The sequence below is a fragment of the Parasteatoda tepidariorum genome, chromosome 2, assembly GCF_982258835.1.
Source record: "Parasteatoda tepidariorum strain Cologne lab strain chromosome 2, Ptep-v5.0, whole genome shotgun sequence".
NCBI lineage: Eukaryota > Metazoa > Arthropoda > Arachnida > Araneae > Theridiidae > Parasteatoda > Parasteatoda tepidariorum.
The window spans coordinates 107,864,629-107,885,298 of NC_141756.1; the positions used below are offsets into that span (position 1 = coordinate 107,864,629).

At 28.3% G+C, this 20,670-nt stretch overlaps 1 protein-coding gene across 2 annotated transcripts in view; it reads right to left on the reverse strand.

Moving 5' to 3' along the window:
• Positions 1-251: 251 nt before the first annotated feature.
• Positions 252-20,670, reverse strand: part of LOC147816001 (uncharacterized) — a 30,297-nt gene continuing 9,878 nt past the window's right edge. Inside the window, exons 6-15 of one of the 2 annotated variants that reach the window (XM_087157984.1) lie at positions 19,906-19,985; positions 17,863-17,914; positions 14,826-14,885; positions 12,654-12,755; positions 11,980-12,391; positions 6,506-6,713; positions 6,134-6,369; positions 2,854-3,093; positions 828-951; positions 252-317 (exon numbers count right to left, since the gene is read on the reverse strand). In XM_087157984.1, the coding sequence (XP_087014110.1) occupies positions 6,514-6,713; positions 11,980-12,391; positions 12,654-12,755; positions 14,826-14,885; positions 17,863-17,914; positions 19,906-19,985 (906 nt within the window). In that variant the 3' untranslated portion in view covers positions 252-317; positions 828-951; positions 2,854-3,093; positions 6,134-6,369; positions 6,506-6,513. Of the gene's footprint in view, positions 323-827; positions 952-2,853; positions 3,094-6,133; positions 6,370-6,505; positions 6,714-11,979; positions 12,392-12,653; positions 12,756-14,825; positions 14,886-17,862; positions 17,915-19,905; positions 19,986-20,670 lie in introns of both variants that reach the window. The other variant, XM_087157983.1, reaches the window with a different exon arrangement.

A 20,670-nucleotide genomic window follows, 5' to 3' on the forward strand; every position in this document is an offset into this window, starting at 1 on the left:
TAACAGATAATTTTTTTGATTTTTATTAAAATTTAACAAAAGGTACTTGTTTTTACAAAATTCAGAAAATCAATAAAAATAATTTATAAAGAGTTTTCGAAATCAAACTTTAATATTGTAATAAAGTGAAACAATAAAGTGTTTTACAAAAAGGAACATGACAGTGTAATTATAATAAAAAACAAGTAATTTCATCTCATTTCATAATGATACTAAAATTTTGACTTTCATTCTAGTAAATTTATAATTACCTTTCTCCTTCAGACTTTCAAGGGATTCTTCGAGGACGATCTCGCTTTGTACCTCCTCACTTTCTGCTGTCCTTAAAATAAAACATTGTTTAGCTATAAGTAATTGCATTAAAAAAAAACTTTAAACAATATATAAATAACTATACCAGAAATTTTATGCAGTAAAATTTGATAATATATTATTTCATCGATTTTATTAATTAATTTCATAAATCATCTATTTTTTTACCACATTTATTTTACCCATTAAATATCCCCACATAGAAACAACGAACATTTTTTTTAATGATTTGAGGTTTAAAATATGTCTATGCATACTTAATATTTTCTAAAAAAAATAAAGATTTAATAAGTACCAAATTAAAAGTTTAAAAAAAAAAAAACTTTTGACTCCTTCTTTTAAAAAAAAAATTGCATACACGAATTACAATACAACAAAAAGTAAATCATTTAAAAAAGCTGGAATAGCATTTTTAAATTTTATGAACCAACTTAAGAAAATTTAAAAACGAAGCTTTGAGCAGAGAAATAGGAAATATTTAAAATAAAAACTGGTATTCATGAAATTAAGCTTACCAATTTAATTTTTTTCCAGGGCAGGTTGTTCTTTGTATAATCTCGTTCCATAAAAGTACCAGTACTTATTTCCACCATTATCACATCCTAATATTTAGGCTCTTAAAATATCCGAATCCCTATTCTGAAAATAATAAAGATCAAACAAATAAATAATGCAAAATCATGTGTTATAATAATTCATTCAGAATAAAATCAAATTTTGAAACAAAATTCCTAAAAAAAATTTTTTTTTTTAAAAATCTGTAATACTTGCTTATTTTTAACTTTGAAAATGAAATTTCTAAAATACACCACTGTTTATTTACTCTTAAAAAGTGAGTTATAATTTTTATCAAGACTTAAAGCAAGTAGCTTCGTTGCCGCGTCAAACAAAATTTTCAAATTTTTTCTTCAACTTATGGGGAGTTTGAAAATTTAGTTACATATTTGCGATTTTTGAGATAGATTGTTGTTACATATACTTTCAAAAAAATTTCAATTTTTAAAAGCAACTATGTTAATGTGGCAGTATAGACAAAGAGATTAGAGTAAAATAGTTATAACCTCATTTTTTTCTTGAGTACTATTCCTAAACAAGCAATTTACAACTCAGTTATTTTCACTAAATGGTAGCAAAATAAGCAGAAGCATTTTATTGTCAACATGAAAATCTTGGTTTTTTTTCACCGAAAATGCTCTGCAGGAAAATTTTTAATTTGTGGCTTATACATAATTGTCATCATGGATAGGAAAAATTCCTGTAGATTTTACGAAATATAAATTTCATGATAATTGTTGGGAGTTTTAGGGAGTTTTATAGGCATCAGAATAGAAAAACTGAAATATTTTCCACTTATGATTGACATTAAACATGCTTGAAATGTTATGTATTAAGTTTACTCCTAATTTTGAATATTAATAGGCATATAATATATCAAAGATCGTCAAAAGATTTTTTTTAATTTAAAAAGAGTTCTAAATAAAAATTAACAGAAAATTTTAGAAAAAAAAAAAGTTTTGAACTGATTTCTATAAATGAGGTTCACTTCATTATGTATTAGTAATACTTATTTTAATATTTAAACAATCAAGCAATAATCTGTTCAAAAATTCTACTTCAGTAGGGATTTTTTTAGGAAATTTACTCAATTTTAGGGAATTTTCTAAAATGTCCAAAAACCAGGATTTTAACAATTTTATTTAAACCAGTAGACCAGGAGAAACTGCCAAAATCCAGTATCTACTGAAAATCCAGTAGAGTTTGCAGTTATGATTACATTAGCCCTGCATAAGCACTCATCAAGAGCGATTGGTTTCTTTTCAGGATTTTTAACCCTTTAACTATAAACCTCAACTCAACTTATAACAATATCGGACTTCGTCCCTGAACAATTTGGTTTATTCCAACACATGTGGATAAGCACTATTCTGTCATGGAGATGTTTTAACATTCCTTCATTATAAATCTACAATTCAAAGTTATCTTACTGCAATGCACGGTTAGATAGAAGATTTATCTATCAGTCTCTACAAACTAGTCACTAAAAGATATAACGTACGCATTTACTGTGGTACAACACACTTACATAACACTATTTGAATTTTTGTTAACAAAAAAAGTTAATAAAGTGAGTTTAAATGAAAAATTACAATACAGAAAGTGTGTAACTTTCACAATTTTGAAATATGATAATTTGTGGCGATAACACAAACCAAAACATGAAACTGAAAATCAATCATCTGCAACATCATACCATTTCAGAACTGGGGGGGGCATAATATTATATGTGATGTTCCAAGTCAAATTTGGTTCCATACATAGTTTAATAAAACCATACTCTATCACAAAAATTAAATTTCAATAGAATTTCAATTCAATCTATAAGCATAATGTCTTAAAATTCTAACAAGTTTAACTGCAACTCAACTTCTACGAAACTAACACGCCTAGCAATTCAACTTTATAGAAAATAACATATCAACAGAACGAACTTAAAAAATGCAGAGTGTGAATCAAGACAAAAAATTTAAACTAATTTTGTACCTTCATGGCTTCTGCAGCATTATTTCCATCCAGGAGCATATAACATTAGAAAAGTGGCACGTATAGCACAATCAGCCTGAATCCCAGAAACTGGTGTTTATCTTACAAACCAGAATATCGGCAAAAACTACTTTCTATCTAATTGAAATCCTTCAGAAAACTATTTGTTGTATCCAAACTTTTTAAAAAGTTCAAAGTCTGGTTGCCTCCTCCTTCCTCGGGATTTTTTTTTCTGAACTCCTTTTTAAAAATAAAAATATATGTATACATAGATATATGTATGTATATTCGCATAAATTACATGCATTTTATTTATTCATTGCATTTTATTTATTCATTTTATTAGCATTAAATTTCAATAAAATCTTCAAAAAAGTTAAAACTTTATTTTTATGCATTACAAAACCTAATTCAATAGGAATGAAATATTTTAAACCATTGGGATTCATTTACAAGATTTACACATTATTTATAGAAAAAAAAATTCTCTTAATATCCAAAGGAAGCTTCTCCACAATATGCCTTATAACAAGGGGAAAAAAACAGGTTTTGCAATGCAAGAAGGTCAAAATACGATTTCTTACATGCAGAACCATCAGTGAGTTATACTTATATTACGATATACCCACTCATTAATATGCTTACAAACCAAGCTCTTGAATTCAACACTTTTAAGTATTTTTAACAAAAGACTGTTTATTGTAAACCAAGCACATACTTTGAAATAATTACTTTTAGGAGCTTTCGACCACAAAATAAATCAAAATTCTCATTAAAATTGCATCTTAAAAAATTTCAAAAATATTACAAATGATAAATTTTAATAAAACTTCCCTATAGGGAATTAAGGGACCACTCCCAAAAAATAAGACGTAATCGCTACAATGTTTTTTTAAATTGATTCTTATTTTTCGAATATAATCAATTATAAGCTTATTGCTGTGTTCATGAATTTTAATTAGTAAAATTGCATTAATACTTCCAGTACTTTTAAAATGTCGTTTTAAAAATCTTATATTTCATTTGGATTTTTCAAAATGTAAGAAAAGAAAGTGGAATCTTTGCACATGCATCATCTGTAAAGAATACTTATTTAATATGGATTATTATTTTTTTCAATAAACATGATAGTAAGGAATATGCTATTTATTCCTAGCTCTAAAATACAATCTTAAAAACTACATTTCATTGCAAATATATTAAATACAAAAAAAAATTGAAATAAATATTTATTTATTTTAACCTCTTTTTCAGTTGTTAATACATAATTCTATATTTAATAATTTTTACGTATTTGCATTTACAATACATTAAATCAGTTTTTTAATGCAGTATTAGTTTCAATTTAAAATTGTTATGATTTATTTGTAACAACATTTAATCTACAATTGCATTTTTAAAATTTAACTACTTACAAATTGAAAGCTTTCAATTTACAAAAAAAATAATTTAAAAAAAAATTTATTTTATTACCAAAAAAAAGGATGTCGAACCTTGATTTCAAGAATAAGGCTAGCATAGTTTAGGGTAATTCTTAGAATTATTTAATCAATTTCATTCAATTTTCGTATTTAGGTATTATATTCTTTAAAATGATGTAAAAATTTGCATATTGTTGACTTTTGACAATTTTTAAATAAAACAATGAAAATATATATTTATTAAAAATTTTCTTTTGTATGGAATTATCAATGGATAAATTAATTTAATAATTGGAAAAAAAATGTTTTTCATTTCTTTAAGTTCTCGTGATATTGCGAATTAAGAAGAAAGTATAATTGGCATTAAGAGAACGCTATATAGCATGGGAGAAACTTTTCATCATAAATTCTCATTGATTAACCATGACTAATTTAAAATTTAATGGGCAGAAAAAGTGAATTCAGACTAATCTGGAGTAAGACATGAAGCTTCGAATACTAAAAAGAAATTCTTAAAATATCAGAGTGAAAATAAAGGAGAAGATAACATAGACTTACGCAATGACGAAATTATCTTTCAATAATTTGTTTGCATTGATATTTTTAACTTTTTTCAGAGATTGAAACTTCATGGATTACTCTAGGTTTCCCAGAACACACTCTATCTTTTAAATTAGTAATGAAAAGGAAAGAATTTAAAACTGGTGCTCTACTATAACAAAGGCAAATATTAACATAAAATAATAAACTATATTATTTTTTATATCAGAATAACTTTGCTTAGAACATCAAGTTATTTTGCAAGTTTGCTTAGAACAGCAACTGAACAAGTCAAGTTTTTATGGTACTGCTGCCTTAAAAAAATAACCAGCTTCAATTTGCTAATATCATTATACTATAGCGTATCTACAACTACAAAAATACTACTCCAATTCACTAGTATACAAGACATGTTAACTCGATTCTATGGTGGTGTACTATTTCATAAATGAAGGTCGACATTGTCGATAGCAACTGGCCCACATTGGTGACCCGGACGTGATCATATCACGTCCGGGTCACCACAATACCAATGCATATTTAAAATTTGTAACGATCAAAATCAAATAATTTTAAAGTAATGTTTCAATATTTCCGTAATGGCAAAGATAAGTTTCAGCCTGTATCTAGCAATACGCACTATTAAATATATATATATATATATATATATATATATATATATATATATATATATATATATATATATATATATATATATATATATATATATATATATATTGAATGAAGTACATTAATATTACATATTTCATTTAGTTTTTTTTTATTTAAAAGAATTTTAAGTGTGCAATTAACAGTTTACAATTGTTTATTAAACAGTTTACAATCTAGTTCCGCTTGATTTAGCGACAAATTTCGTTCTTTTGCATATTATAAAATGATTGGTTCTTAGTTTATTTTTATAAATATCACATATGAAAAAGAATCTCTAAAAATAAGAACACAATTATTAACTTTTGCCATTTTATATCCCATCACTAGACACACATATCAAAATATAAGAAATAAATTTTTAAGACAATCATCGAAAATAGAAAATATTTAAAGTTTTAGCAGTAAAATTTCAGTTCGAAATGAAATCGGATGAATTTTTTATTGGATATTTATTTAAAAAAATTATAATCTACATGAAAATATTGATTCTATAACTTAAATTATAGATAACACTTACTATTAAACATATTTATTTTACATTTAGAGTTTAACCTTAGAGGGGGAAAATGATCTGTAAAGGAAAAGTTATCGTTCTTTTCTTTACTCATAATTGAATTCTATAAGAAACTGAATGAAATAGAACTTACCATAACATGACTCATCATCTTCTTACGTCAGAGCATCACAACAATCCAAAAAGCAGTCTGGATTCCAAAAAGCAGTCAAATCAACTGCATAAAATTTTTTGATAAATGAAATGTTTAAACTTGAACAAAATGAACTGAACAGGGGCATCAAAGAACTTTCTGAACAATTTTTTCAGTAAAATTTAACAATAATTAAGTAACTGGAACAGTAGAACTAAAACAATTTCAAGACCGATCTGAAAAACAAAAGATACAGACATTTTTATTCTGTAACTCAATTACTTCTATATTACAGGTAACTGCATAAAGATTTATTCGATAAACCTAACACAGAAAATAAAAGCAAAAGCAGGATAAAAGAAACTTACTCACCAGAAGCACTAGCACATTCCTTTATAACAGACTTTGAATTTTTTCCTATCTCTCAGTCTCATTTGTGGCTCTAGCAATTGTTTCATGGAGAGAGGTCGACCTATGTTTTGAGAATACTCCCTCAGTCGTGAAGCCTCCGTTGTTCTTTCGCCTTTCTTTCTCTTTACTGGGCTTTGATAAGCTGGCGAAGACCCAGTGGAAGGTCTGCCTATAAGAGAAAAATACAAAATTAAGCGAGATGACATAAGAGGGTGTTGAAATTAGTTCCGTTTTTAAGTGGACCACATTTCTGAATTGTACTTAACTAGTGAAGTGAGTTGTTGTCGATTATTTCATGGAGTCTGTGCAGATATTTAACTTTGCCAACTATCCATTGTTTTTAAATTATCCTTTACTATGGGACATTACAATAAAAATAATTATTTTAAGATCAGCTTATTATAACCAGGTAACAAAATGATATTATGTAGCATTAGAAAGAGGAAATATAATACTGCCGTGCTCGAAAAATGCTAGACTCATAAATCCTATCTTCTAATATTGGAGATAATGTAATATAACATTAAATAGTACTCAATCTAACATTCGAGCTTATGAAATTATCTATTTCATTACTTTTGTTCAAGTGACACTTTTTGTGAAAGGGCATCCCATATTATTAATAAACAAACATGTATTTATGAAAGAAAATAATTTAAATATTACTTAAAATATCATTTTCAGACAATGCAATTTTATGTCAGAAAACGTACGAAAATATTAGTTTAAGTAAATTCTGTTCGCGAACAATATAAAACTGGAAAAACTTTTTCAAATGCTGAGTTGTAATTTCTTCACGATTGCTTACTTCCAATTGCCAAATTCTTTGTGGTCGGCAAACTGGTATGAACTGCTTCAACTTCTTAAGGTATTTATAATTTAGTAATTTTTAGTAAACTTTATAAATTTCAGTGACAGTTACTTAGAACATTAAAAAAGTATCGTAGGTAGTTTTTTTCTTAAGATGATTATCAATAAGAAAAGTAATATAAAGCACAATATGTTAGAGAGATGTTACAGAAACATCTAGTGTACTTTAACGCTTAATCAATACATTTAAGAATTAATTTATTGATCATGTATCTAATAAAGTAAGAAAATATTGTGAATTGTGATCATTATTGACTTCATGAACATTATAGTCCGTGCGCATTAGTTGACTTCTTATGTAAAACATGTTGTCTTGTTATAAATACTGCAAATTAGTTCAGAATATGTTCGTAAAACAACGTTTGTTTAGTTAATCGTCTGTGATAGAATTTTTCTGCAACGATGAAAAAGAAATATATAATTGTCTGTAAACAAATAAGCCATGTTAGGACAATTAAAAAATTAATAATCTGCTACTTTTAGCTCAGTTAGAGTCATTACATTGTAGAATGTTGAAAGTTTAATACAAACAATATTGTAACCATATTAAAATTTCATGTTTAAAATATTGTAAAACAATGAATTAAAACGTTTTAAATTAAATTTCTTGAAAGCCGACTGATCTATATGTTTTTGATGCATCATTATTTATATTAATTTGTAAATGATTAAAAAGTAAACTATAATGTGGTCCATTCAAAATGGTGCTTATGTTGAATGAAGAGTAAAGTTGGAAAGTTGGTACAATTTTATTAAGCAAAAAATGCAACGTTTCCTGTTGGCTTCGTATAAGCTTGTCTTAAAATTAAAATCATTGAATTTGATATATTTTCTTATCGGAATATGCCTGAATGCTCACTCCAACTAAAAAATAGACCTGCAAATTTAAATCTTACAGTTAATAACCTGGTATATACTATGTCTTAGCTGCCATTTGTTTCTTAAAACTAATGAGTTGATGACCAATATCAATAGGATGCCATTTAAGACATTTAAAAGCCACATTTTGCAAACTTAATTTTTACTTTGATTAAATTATATTTTTTTAAAAATACTATTAGAAATAATCTAAAGCTGAAAAAATTTAAATAAACCATAAAAATAATAAATATGTGAAAAAAATTTAATCAAGCATACTGATTTTTAAAGAACGACATGTAAAAATATTTAGGGGGAAGAATATATTTAATGTAAATATTACAATTTTGAAATATGTGAATTGTTAAAGAATTCTCCTTCTACAGGACTTTTTCAATCACGAATTGATGGAATTCCTAGAGTATATTTTTACAATGACGTACATTAAACGATTTTTAAACTAATCAATGGAAGAAAATAAACAGTTGTATGTTTAACATTTTTCGCCACGTTGACTTGCAACATAGCGAGTTGTTATTTTCAGGTCTATTAAAAGGGGGTTTCGCAGTTTTAATTTATCAAAACAAAATTTGATACTTGGGAGTACTTATGATCTTAGTTAATCTCCTTCCCACTGTATTGATTTGTGCTTCTTGTGTGGCGCTACCGAGATTTTTTTATGTAGGTATCGATACCGGAATTTACACATTGAATTTCATTTTAAAGGATGTTATAATTTCCTGAAAACATTTTCAAATTATATAATTTAAGTTTCAAATAATAGTTTTAAATTTGGTATTTTCCTTGAAAATTTTATTTTATTTTTTTCAATTTCAGCGATAGCTCTTCATTTTCAAGAAAATCTACAACGAAGAAACTGTTTTTAAATGTTCTCAAGGCTGGTTCATTTTTGATAAGGGCAGCTGGACACTGAAAATGGAGATTGCACACCCTGATGGAAAGCTGTGAGTAATATGCTGGGATGATATTTAAAAAGGTGTATTTTAAATAGGGGAAGTTCTCATGTTGATTGCGATGTTATAAGAGAAAATGAAACCTGTGATCCCTGTTTTGTGTGGTTACATTGTTTCTGAACGTTTCCTAAAAACTTTCAAAAATGCATTTTATGGATATTAATTTCAAGTGAACAAAACTTGCAATTGGAAGAATAAACTGAATCAAATAGTCATGAAAAAAATTATTTTTCTTATAACAATTATGTATTTTTAACTAATGTTTTACGAAAAGGTTATAGATGTTAATTTTAAACACTGAAGGTAATGTATCACATTTATAGTGTGTTTAATTTTTAAGTATAATTACTTTGCTTTGAAATAGTTCTAATGTGTATCATGTGTTTTTGTCTTAATTACTGTAGTGTGTGGTTTCTTCTACAACTTTGTAATAAATCTTCAAAATTTTAAAAAATTGGATTTGTCAGGTATCATATTTGCAATGATAAAATTTCATAAAATATAAGGTTGGCAAGTTCTTGCGGTAGATGGTGCTTAAGAGTCATGAAAACAGGTAAATTTATTTAAAGTTTGATTATATTTAATCTTTTGATATGGAAATTTTCCTTCAACGCTGATCTCAAAGTCCATCTAAAACTTGTGATTATTTTTATTGTCAACATTGTGCTTATTACTTCAATTTTGGAAATTTTCCCATGAATATTCGCTTGAAATTTGATTTTTTCAAAGAGTCCCGTTTAAGACGTATACCTGCCATGATATGTTTGTTTTTACTATGCTTGTAATGCATAATATCTTATCAACGAAAGACAAACAATGGAATTGATAAATTTTGAACAAACGTTTTGTGATTTGAGACAAATTTTGTGATTGAACAAAAAATAATTTTGAACAAAATACTGATGGTAGTCAAATTCGGGTCATTAATACTAAAGGAAAGTTAAAAAAGATTTTATGTTTTTCCGTCTCATTCTTGTAAGCAGATAAATGTTTGTGCAAATTTAGTTAATTTTGATAAAACACAATATTTTCTGCTTTTCTTTCTTTCTTTTTTTTTTTTTTTTTTTTTTTTTGGATTTCGAACCATATGTGATACCTAAATTTTTCGGCTAAAAATGCTGGTTAGTACATAGTACCTTTAACTAATGAACGAATTTTTAAAAATTTCTGATGCACCAATGTAACATTTTTACAGTACAAAAAATTATTGGCAAATTTTTTAATTAAAATTCATAAAGGCTTTCCTGGTTTCAGTCCCTGAAAATATTTCTACGTGTGCCTTAGAGTTTTATCTTTCAGTGTTAAGTAAAATTTCAGATTTTAAAAGAATAAATATACTTAAGTATTTTTCCATTTATTTTCAGTGAAATAAGAGGGAAAAAAATATGCAAGAGATTTATGCAAATAAATAATTTGAATATATTTAAAATTTCTGAATCGTCTTAATTATTACAAAAAATAACAATTTAAAAATTCGAGATATAATTTTATTTTAATATTTTTGGAAATTAATGACAGTTCTATTTAAAAAAATTTCTAAGGAAAACATTTAACTCAATTCAAATGTAAATTTAACTTAGTAATTAAATAGTGTGGTTTCTTATCATAAAGTTTCAGAATATAAATAATGAATGATAATTGTGAAATTGCAAATAGCTTAAATTACGACTTTTAAAAAGCATGTCTTACAAACTAACAAATTCAATTAAAATTTTGATAAAATAGGTAAATATCTAAAAAAATTAATACATTTTGAAACTAAAAGACTTGAAATGTATTAATGTGAGAAAATTAGTCAGGAAACCCATTGTATACAGAAAAGAAAAAAATATCCATATCAATAAAAATTACAATATAACATTATTTCTGAAATAGGTCAGAAATATTCAAAAATTTAACAGAACATAATAAATACTTTGGAGTAAGAAGGAGGAAAATGGATGGTAGCAGAATTCCCTAACATAATTTTATTTAGTATTTCTGTATTGCTAAGTAAATAATGCATTGAATGACATTATAAAACTTTTGTTCTATATTTTACTGCTTTACAGCAATACAGAAAATTAAGTAAAATTTTCTGGCCGAATTATTCTTTTGTCATCCAAATCTTCCTCTTGCTTACTCCAAATATAAAAAGCAACACTACTCTTTTGTTACTTTCTAATATTAGAATTTATTCTCTAATATTAAAAGATGTTATCTAATATTAGGTGCTACTTTGGTAAGTTCAAGAAAGTGACATAAGACTGTAAAGACCCTACGAACAAGCAATCGATGGGAATATAAACCATACGAAATAAAGATAACTTCCGATTTATCAATCCGCCTATGTTACGATACGAGTGATATTCCAGGAATCAATCTTTCTAAATTTGTGCGTAATTTTTCTATTCATAAGAATATTTTCTACCACACTCAGTATTGACGATCAATTAAGTATCCAGAGCTTTAAGACATGGATGAATAAGCTTCCTAAAGTTCATCCGCTTGCAATATGCTTAACGAGGCGATCTGTGATTTATTGTATTTTTTGTGTTTAAATTTACGCGTAAAATTTTACCCTTTCATAAGATGTAATTTATAAATTCTAACAGAGTCAAATGAAACGCAGCATAAATAAAGGTTTGCCATGTTTTGAGTTTTTTTAAGCTCAGGCTTAAGAGTCAGTTGGGAGTATTAACTCGATAGTCTTACGGCGATGTCAATCGACATATATAAAATAGTGACACTTACGTGCCCTGGCAGAAGGTGGTGGAGTAGCATGAACAGGTGGTGGAGTAGCAGGAGCCAGCGGTGGAGTAGCAGGAGCCAGCGGTGGAGTAGCAGGAGCCAGCGGTGGAGTAGCAGGAGCCAGCGGTGGAGTAGCAATAGCCAGCGGTGGAGTAGCAATAGCCAGCGGTGGAGTAGCAATAGCCAGCGGTGGAGTAGCAATAGCCAGCGGTGGAGTAGCAATAGCCAGCGGTGGAGTAGCAATAGCCAGCGGTGGAGTAGCAATAGCCAGCGGTGGAGTAGCAATAGCCAGCGGTGGAGTAGCAATAGCCAGCGGTGGAGTAGCAATAGCCAGCGGTGGAGTAGCAATAGCCAGCGGTGGAGTAGCAGGAGCAGGCGGTGGAGTAGAAGGAGCAGGCGGTGCAGTGGCGGGAACCTAAAGAAATTACGTTTGCTATTTGTTCATAATTTTTGTGTGATTATTTGACTATTGATTTAACACTAGAACCACAGAATGGGTCTTTTTGACCCAAAATGAAAATAAAAAAATATTTAAATAGAGTTGATTACGAAAAATATTCTTTTTTTTAAACCTATAATTAAATCCAGTGAAAAGTTCTCTATAGGTGTATTAATATGACGGAAGTCAAAAACATTGATGTTTAAATAGTGTATAATAATGTAAAACATTAGCCTACCTGTTCATTTTCATCTGCAATCATCGCTCGTAGCCTGGCATTCTCTTCAGCCAGCCGTTGATTTTCTTGCTGAGATTCACTCAACCGGTTAGTTAAGTCTTGCTGCGTGACATAAAAATAGAAAACACTTAAAGTAAAAATGAGTAGTAAACAATTTTAAAAACTACATCAAAAGGCATCATGTTCGACAGCTATCAAATTATTTAATAGCATTTGTTGTTCTTAAACTGTTTGACAATCTGTTGTAACAATTGACGGGCAGGATGATTGGCATAAACACGTATAATGCATATAGTAATTAATTAAAATCTCGAATGTACCATTCCGAAAGTAGTCATCAAATGTCTTTTGATACATGGGTAATAATAATAAAAATATAGAGGAATTTTTTTCTTTAGTAAACACGAAGAATAACTTAACAGGAGGTGAACGGTTTGCTTTACAATCAGCAAAGCAAAGTACTATAAGATGAAGTAATGCAATTCTCTTAACTATAATTCTGCATTAATAACAGACGTAAAAAAGTTATAATTCTTCGTTGAACATTGCTAATTTAAGCAGTATAAATATTAATTTGCTCCGAAACATTTTCACAATAGAGGAAGACCAGCAATTTTTTTCCTATTTATAAATAAATAAAATTTTATCTTTCATTTCTGTCTTTTGAGGGTGTTCTGAAAAATTTGTCATAATAACGGAAATATTATATCAATATTACACAAAGTTTATAGTGCAGTTATGTTACAGATACATTTTAATACATTGTTCTGTGTCTAATCAATATGCAAATCCTATTACATTGCAAAATGTAAATGATTAAAACTGCTGAAATTTCTCATTCGAGTTATTTAAGGCCAATTATTAAGGCCAAAGTAGTCGAAGAGTAGTGAATGAAAAAAGCGATTTGGGTTCGCAAATCGATTTCATTGAATTTTTGACTGAGAGGAATGGTAATGAAACAGGTTAAAAGGTTTAATTCATGCATTAATTTTGGCTTTGGAAGAAACAATTCAAAACGCTTAATTTCTTTTGTCTAACCAATATCTTTTAAATTTTGAACATTTAGAATAACATAATTTGAAATAAAGAAATAAATTTTCTATCTTACTTCTTTTTCAAAACAAATTAAATAACAAAAAGTACAAAAGTTGCTTAATTCACTTTTAATATTTTTAGAGACAACGATTATAAAGATTAAGGATTTTTTTACTGTTTTCCTTACTAGAACCATAATTGCCACATTTTGCGGTGTAAAAAGTGTTCATTCAAAAAAGGAAAGTTTTGTGTGTCTTATTGAGTTTAAAATGAAGGTTTTTTTCCCTTATGTCGCATCTAAATTATGTATTTAAAATACTCTTTGGAGTTGAAAAACATCCTTAAATACATGGCAGCGACTACGCTAATCACAAATAAATTATGAAATACTTTCCTCATTATTTGAATAGATACATTTCTGGTAAGTAGAATTGTATCATAATATAAAACTGAATGTTCAACTTAAATGTTTCAACACAATGGAAAAATTCCACATAATGACAAAATATTTAATACATCACTTCAAAATAATTCATTTATAAAACAATATATTACCTTCTTTTAAGATATGATACAAAAATAATTGTTTAAAATATATCTGGCCAAAAGTATCCGAGCACTCTAAAAAAGTTAGTCCAACAGAAAACTACTCCAGCAACCCTTTCGTCAAACCTCATGTCTTGATGTTTTAATGTAGACTGCTTTAAGAGAAATAGGCCTACATTGTTCCATCATGCAGTTAACAAATAATATCAGTGGCCGAACCGCGAAATAGTATACCACTAAAAATAGCCTGATTGATGGCAGATCGTCCACAAGTTTCCATGACAAATGAATTGAAGATTGCCCACTCTCTGGTTCAGGTCAAAATTACGGTCTGTGGATGAAGCCTTCTAAACCAGGCTGTGTGTGTGGCTGAAGTCGTATTCTCGGCCATAGATGGCGCCACTGAAAAACAAAAAATTCCACAACTGCCTCAAATTCCCTTGGTTTCATCAACCAGGCTTGCTGGTGTATTGGCAAATGGCATTAGAAACACCAGCACCACGAAATAATGACTTAGTTGGGGTGTCCGAATACTTTTGTCCTGACAGTTAACAAAGTTTCTAGTTTCAAGAAGCAATAAAAAAATCTTACATTTTGGGACTCAACGGTAGATAAGTTACTTTGCAGGGCCGAAATTTCCTCTAACAAGGACTAAAAGAGAAAACAGAGTAAAATCTTACTTAGGAAGTCATACATAAAATTTGAAAGCATAAGAAATAAATAATAATGAATACTATTTTTTTTTTGCACCTCAGGCAAATTAAGTTATATTTATTAGTTTAAGTGAACTTTGTTCTAAAAAACTACCAGGTAAACTTAGTAAGTACATCAAAGGGTTCCATAAATGAAGTCTGTCTAAAAGACTAGTAAAATAACGAGTTTACTTTTTCGTGAGAATTTTCGCTTGTTATTTAGGACTTCAGGATCTGCCTACTGAATCTTTCTAATGATGCCCTCAATCTTATATTTTTCGTGGCCGAATACTTTCGCGAAGTTGCCTTTTTCTGTTGCCTCGAAACAAACTTTCCTAATCTATGTAAGTTTTAAAAAAATCTTTATACATAGCTTTCTTGAATTTAAGAAATGCTCTAAATTTTTTTTCGTCTAAATTTAAGTTTATATATTTTTTTATTGTATGTTTTTTTTGTGTTTTTTTTCAAAAGACAGACAATATTTAAAGTTAATAAAAAAAAAATCTATTACGTATCTATTGAGTATGTTGTAACAATGAGAAGAGTTTACTAAAGCTTTGCTACAACGATTGTTATCTAATTAAAAAATAAAACTAAAGTTTTACCAGCATTTTACCTAGCTTAAATACATAATTATCATGTCTCGATATTATTCCGGAAAAATCGTTGAACCTAAAACAAAATAACCGCATCTATGATTCCCTCATACTTAATATTTTTAATTAGTTTTTCTTTTTCTTTTTTTTTCAAAAAAGAAATCTATTGTTTGAGTTTCTACTGGGATCCTTTATTCGACTCCCTTTATCTACTCGAATTGAAATGCCAGAGTCTGGTTTTGAGCCTAACACGTTCTGAAACTTTTTTATTGAAACATTTCGCTTTATAAGCAGCAGATAGCATTAATTGGGATTCTTGGAAATAAGTTACAGTTTTGAATCCATTGCTTAAAAAAGTATTGTTTGTAATTAAGACTTAATATTATCCTTTAACATGGTTTTTCGAAGCACCAATGGAAGTAAAAAAAAATCCAGAGTTTAAGTTCCTTACACTTGAAGTAAAGCTAAAATTTTTAACTATATATTCCATCTTTGCTGTGAAGAATTATCTGGGCTTTAGAACAGAAAAATAGCTTAAATATCTTAAAAAGTATGAAACTCTTTTAGAAAAATCGCCTTTTTGGTCATATTTTTCCACAAAGATCAAAATTATAGAAAACAATGTCTTATTTTTATTTCTTACAAACTATTATGGGCCCAGATAATGCAGAATTTGAGTAAGTTTTCAAATGTTACAAAATTAGATCACAAATGTTTTTCATTTTCTCAAAACTTCGTCTTTTCCCCCTACTGAGAATTCGAGGCCTATTTTCAGAATTAGCATAAAAGCTCTGACTAAAAATTGGACAAACATTCAGGGGTTGCAAACTAGCCTATTATTCGCAAGAAAAAAGTATAATTTTTTGCTATAACAGAACCTTTGAAAAACAGCGGTTTCATATATTCGAACAAGAATGTTCACGATATGATGTTGAGACCTCTAAAGAAAATATTCTCCCTCTGAGCTGCATATAAATAATTTTTATAACTCTTTTTGAAAAACATTTTCACCAACTCTAAACTTCGAATTAAGTTTTGAAAAATTTTCAAATTCGTAGTGCGGAAAAAAATACGGAACGCCGTGAATAATTTTTGATCGGATTTTCACGTACTCAATCTTAATGGTTCAAGGGGGGGGGGGTTTCAAGTATGCTAATTAATTAGTACCGACGATATTTTAAATTACAAAATCAGACACTAAAACATACTTTCTCTGAACAAAAACACCTTTTTACAGAGGATTTCTGACTAGCAAAATATAACTGGTAAGCGCAATCTGAGAGATAGTTTAGTCAGAAGAGTGCTTCTAAGTTTGAACCACTTAATGTTAGTTATTTCGAATTTCCCCTCATATAGAGCTTTTTGAATGAATAGAAAATTTTTCACCCTCAATTATGAATTTTTTTTTTAAACCAAAAGAGTGCAAAAAGTTACTTTTAATGCTGCATATTTCCGAACATAAACCGAAAGAAATCTCTTCTTATAAACGGACATCTTAAACAGAAATATTCTGTTTAGCGATAATCAGTGAATATTACGAAAAATACTTACAAAACTAGATCTTTGAAAACGGAATTCCTAAAAAGTTTAAAATTAGAAGAAGGAAAATTGCAAGGTATGTTTTTCAGCTCAGCTTTGTTTAGGGGAATGACAATATACAAACAAAAGGAATTAAATAACATCCGATAAATTCAGTATATCCGTTAATTCCTGTTCAGTCATTTTAATGTCTGGATATTCCGATGTTATCATCTTTACTTGAGTCTTCATAGTGATCCCCACTTCTATTCATATTGTTAGTTATCTTTTAAAAGAACTAATTAAATATTCGCTTCTCTTACCCACTGCGAGAGCATTCATTTCCAACATCATACCTTATTTATATTAGTCTTTAATTTCAGGAGAAATTCCGTCGGCATCAACACGAATTGGCTTAGATTCGGAAATATATGCTAAATATATTTGTTATATATTTTATTACTTTGATTTGATTTTTATTTTATTATTTTATTTTATATTTCAAAGAACTTTTAAATATCAAAATATACACAAAATTTTAAAGAATGTACTTATATCGCAAAATACAAAATTTGTAAAATATCTGACTTTTTTTAAGTTATTTTTTAAGAAATTAAGATTAAGTTAAAGTACTAAAAAAGCTAATTACTAAATCAAAAGTAATTTAGGCTGATTTATTATTCTTAGGGCACTGTACATAAAGCATTACTTTGCTGTATACCATCATCATCCATTGTATCAATAAAATATATGAGAAATGTTATTTAAATAAATTTGTTATAATGCATAAAAAAAAAGATATACAGAATATTGTTTTCTTACAGAATTCTCCTCCTCAATGATGGAGCAGTTGTGCTTTACAATCTCAACTTTCCTAAAATAGAAAAAGAGAAGAAAATAAATTTTCTTCAAACCCCACTATAGTGAAACTTTAAGAGACCGAAATTTCGATTCACTATTACCGGGACGTCACTATATCCAATCCGCAACCAATTTTAAGTAATGGTTCCTTTTTATTATACATTATTTATGTAAATAACTAAAGAATGCAATACAAAAATGACAAAAATTATTCGTAGCAACAAAAATGTGTTAACTTTTATTTTTTATTACTCTTCGTCTTGAGTACAAAAAAAGGAAGAAAAAAAGAATTAGTAATCTTCAGCTGATGAGCAATCCTCCACATCAGATATGGAAACATTTCCCGACTCTCAGATAATTTTTCTAGAATTTTTAATCTGCTAATTATTCAGCTTTTTAAACCTATCAGCATAAAAGTAGTCTCACCAAATCGCTCAGAAAAATGCATCTGCTTTGGCCTGAAGCATTTATTCCTCATACTGGAAGAATGCGGCTTTCTTGAATGCTGAACCAATTCAATAATGAAACAAACAAGAAAAAATGCATACTGCCACATTCCATAGTATAGATGGTTTTAAAAATCGGTATATCCTAGAGTTCACTATAAAAAGTATTTATAGCGGAGTTTGACTGTATTATGAATAATACTGAAAGATATATAAATGATGAGTTGATCTTAAGGACAAAATCAGTTTGATAAAGTTTTGTAAAAAAGCTTAAAGTAAAACTAAGAGTAGTTTCCATTGAACCAATAAGAGTTCAAATATGTGATTCTCCACAAACAAAAATGCATATAAAATTTTTAATAACAATTTTTTTAGCTAATTCTTATTATCCATATCCGAACGATCTCAATTGAATTCACGGATAGAAATATTTCATAAAACGTTACATTTTAAGAGCACAAGAGTCATAATGTAAAACTGACTCACTAAATCAAGATTCTCTTTAAAAACTATATCAATAGAACGACCCAAAGTTCCAAAGTTACATTTAAATAAATGTTTAATTACATTAAATAAGATACTTTTGAAGAAATCAATTTATATATGTTCAGGATTAATCTGAAGTGTGCGGAAAGAGGTTAAAAGAACTTGAGTTTTTTTTTTTAATTACCTCGTATGATGGTATATTATATATCAATTAGCAATAATCTCTCAGTATGTAATTCATATGATTTCAAAATATTTACAAAAATGATGAAATACGTCATTATATTATGCAATTTTCCTTTTAAAAAAAGCTTTTAGTGATTATCATATTACATATGATTAGGGCAATTATTGGAAACAGAAAATTTTTGGAAATTCGATATATGAAATGAAAGTATTAAGTATGAAATGTGCGAGGTTTCTTACTACAAAACTCAAATTTATTCTTGTATATTAATTCATTTTGAAAAGTAATTAATCGATAATTAAATAATTCCTAAACTTTCACACAGGCTCAATTTCGTATAGCAATGATTTTACCTGCTTTTTTTTTAATTTCTTTTTTGTTTTAAGCTGCTTTTTTTTCCAGCGGCTTTTCTTGTTACCAGAGAGAGCATCAATTCTCAAGCTTGACGGAGAATGTATTTTCTTAAGTCTAATTTTTTTCCGCAGAACAATTTTTTAGTTGCCTCCCCCCTTTAAAAAATATAGGAAACAAAAGAATCTGTTGAATAATTGGAGCGGTTACGAAAAACTTTTTTAACTCTACTTTGCTTCCAACATTTAATTCGAGAAAACCTCTATTAAGATTCTCATCTCACAACAATATCAATATTCTAATCACACTACAGTACGATCATCAATAAAATGAAATAGTTGCTTAAAACATAAAAGAAAAACGTTTTACGTTATGTTTTGAAAGTAAACCTTACGTAAAACAATGTTCTGTAATAAATTTTTAAAAAAAGCACTATATAAAAATAATTTTTACTGATTTAGCAAATACAGTAAAAAAAATTTAGACCTTGAAAATATTGATCCCAAGAAAATTAAACAAATGTCATATATTTACTTTGGGGGAGGTTCTCTCCCTGGTGACTTCTCATCAGGATATCTCTTTACGATTAATGAAGACCTGCGATGTTCTGGGCGCTACAAAATACAAAAAGAATGTTGAAAACTTATTGATAGAGCTATGTAAGAGTAGAAATACCACGAAATTGGATATAGCCAAAGAAATATTTCCTTTTCAAAACTCGCCAGAGGAAAAAAAAATTTTTTTTTTGATATTATAGTAATAATTTTTTACGTCACATTACAGCTGCACAAAGGGATATTTGCAAGGGTCGGGAGCTGACCTGAAGACTTGCCATCATAAATTTTATCTTCCGAAGAAGGGATGGACCTCTCTTTTTTGGACATCTCTTGGTCCTCAAGTCTTTTGAACAACTCTTGGTCCCGCTTGTCATTAGAACAGTTTAACGAAGACCGATACCGCGCACTCTCGGCCACTTCACGGAATGATCAAAGTGGTCACCCAGCCACTCATTGATCACTGCCGCAAGTCCTTGATCTCCCAGAATAGTCTTACGGTCAGTCCTTTGTGCTACTTTTTTAAACGGAAAAATGAACTTAGAATGATATAAATTTTAATATGATTCAAAAAGCATTGACATGAAAAGTCTGATTAGTAACATAACCTCTCTATAACAGGAAAGATTCATTTTTCCTTTCTATAACGGAACTGAAATTCTAGGGAAAAATCCGTTGCAGCATTCAAATAATAACACCTTAGTCGTAAATTGTAATAGAGTAATCATGAGGGAATGTTTTAAAA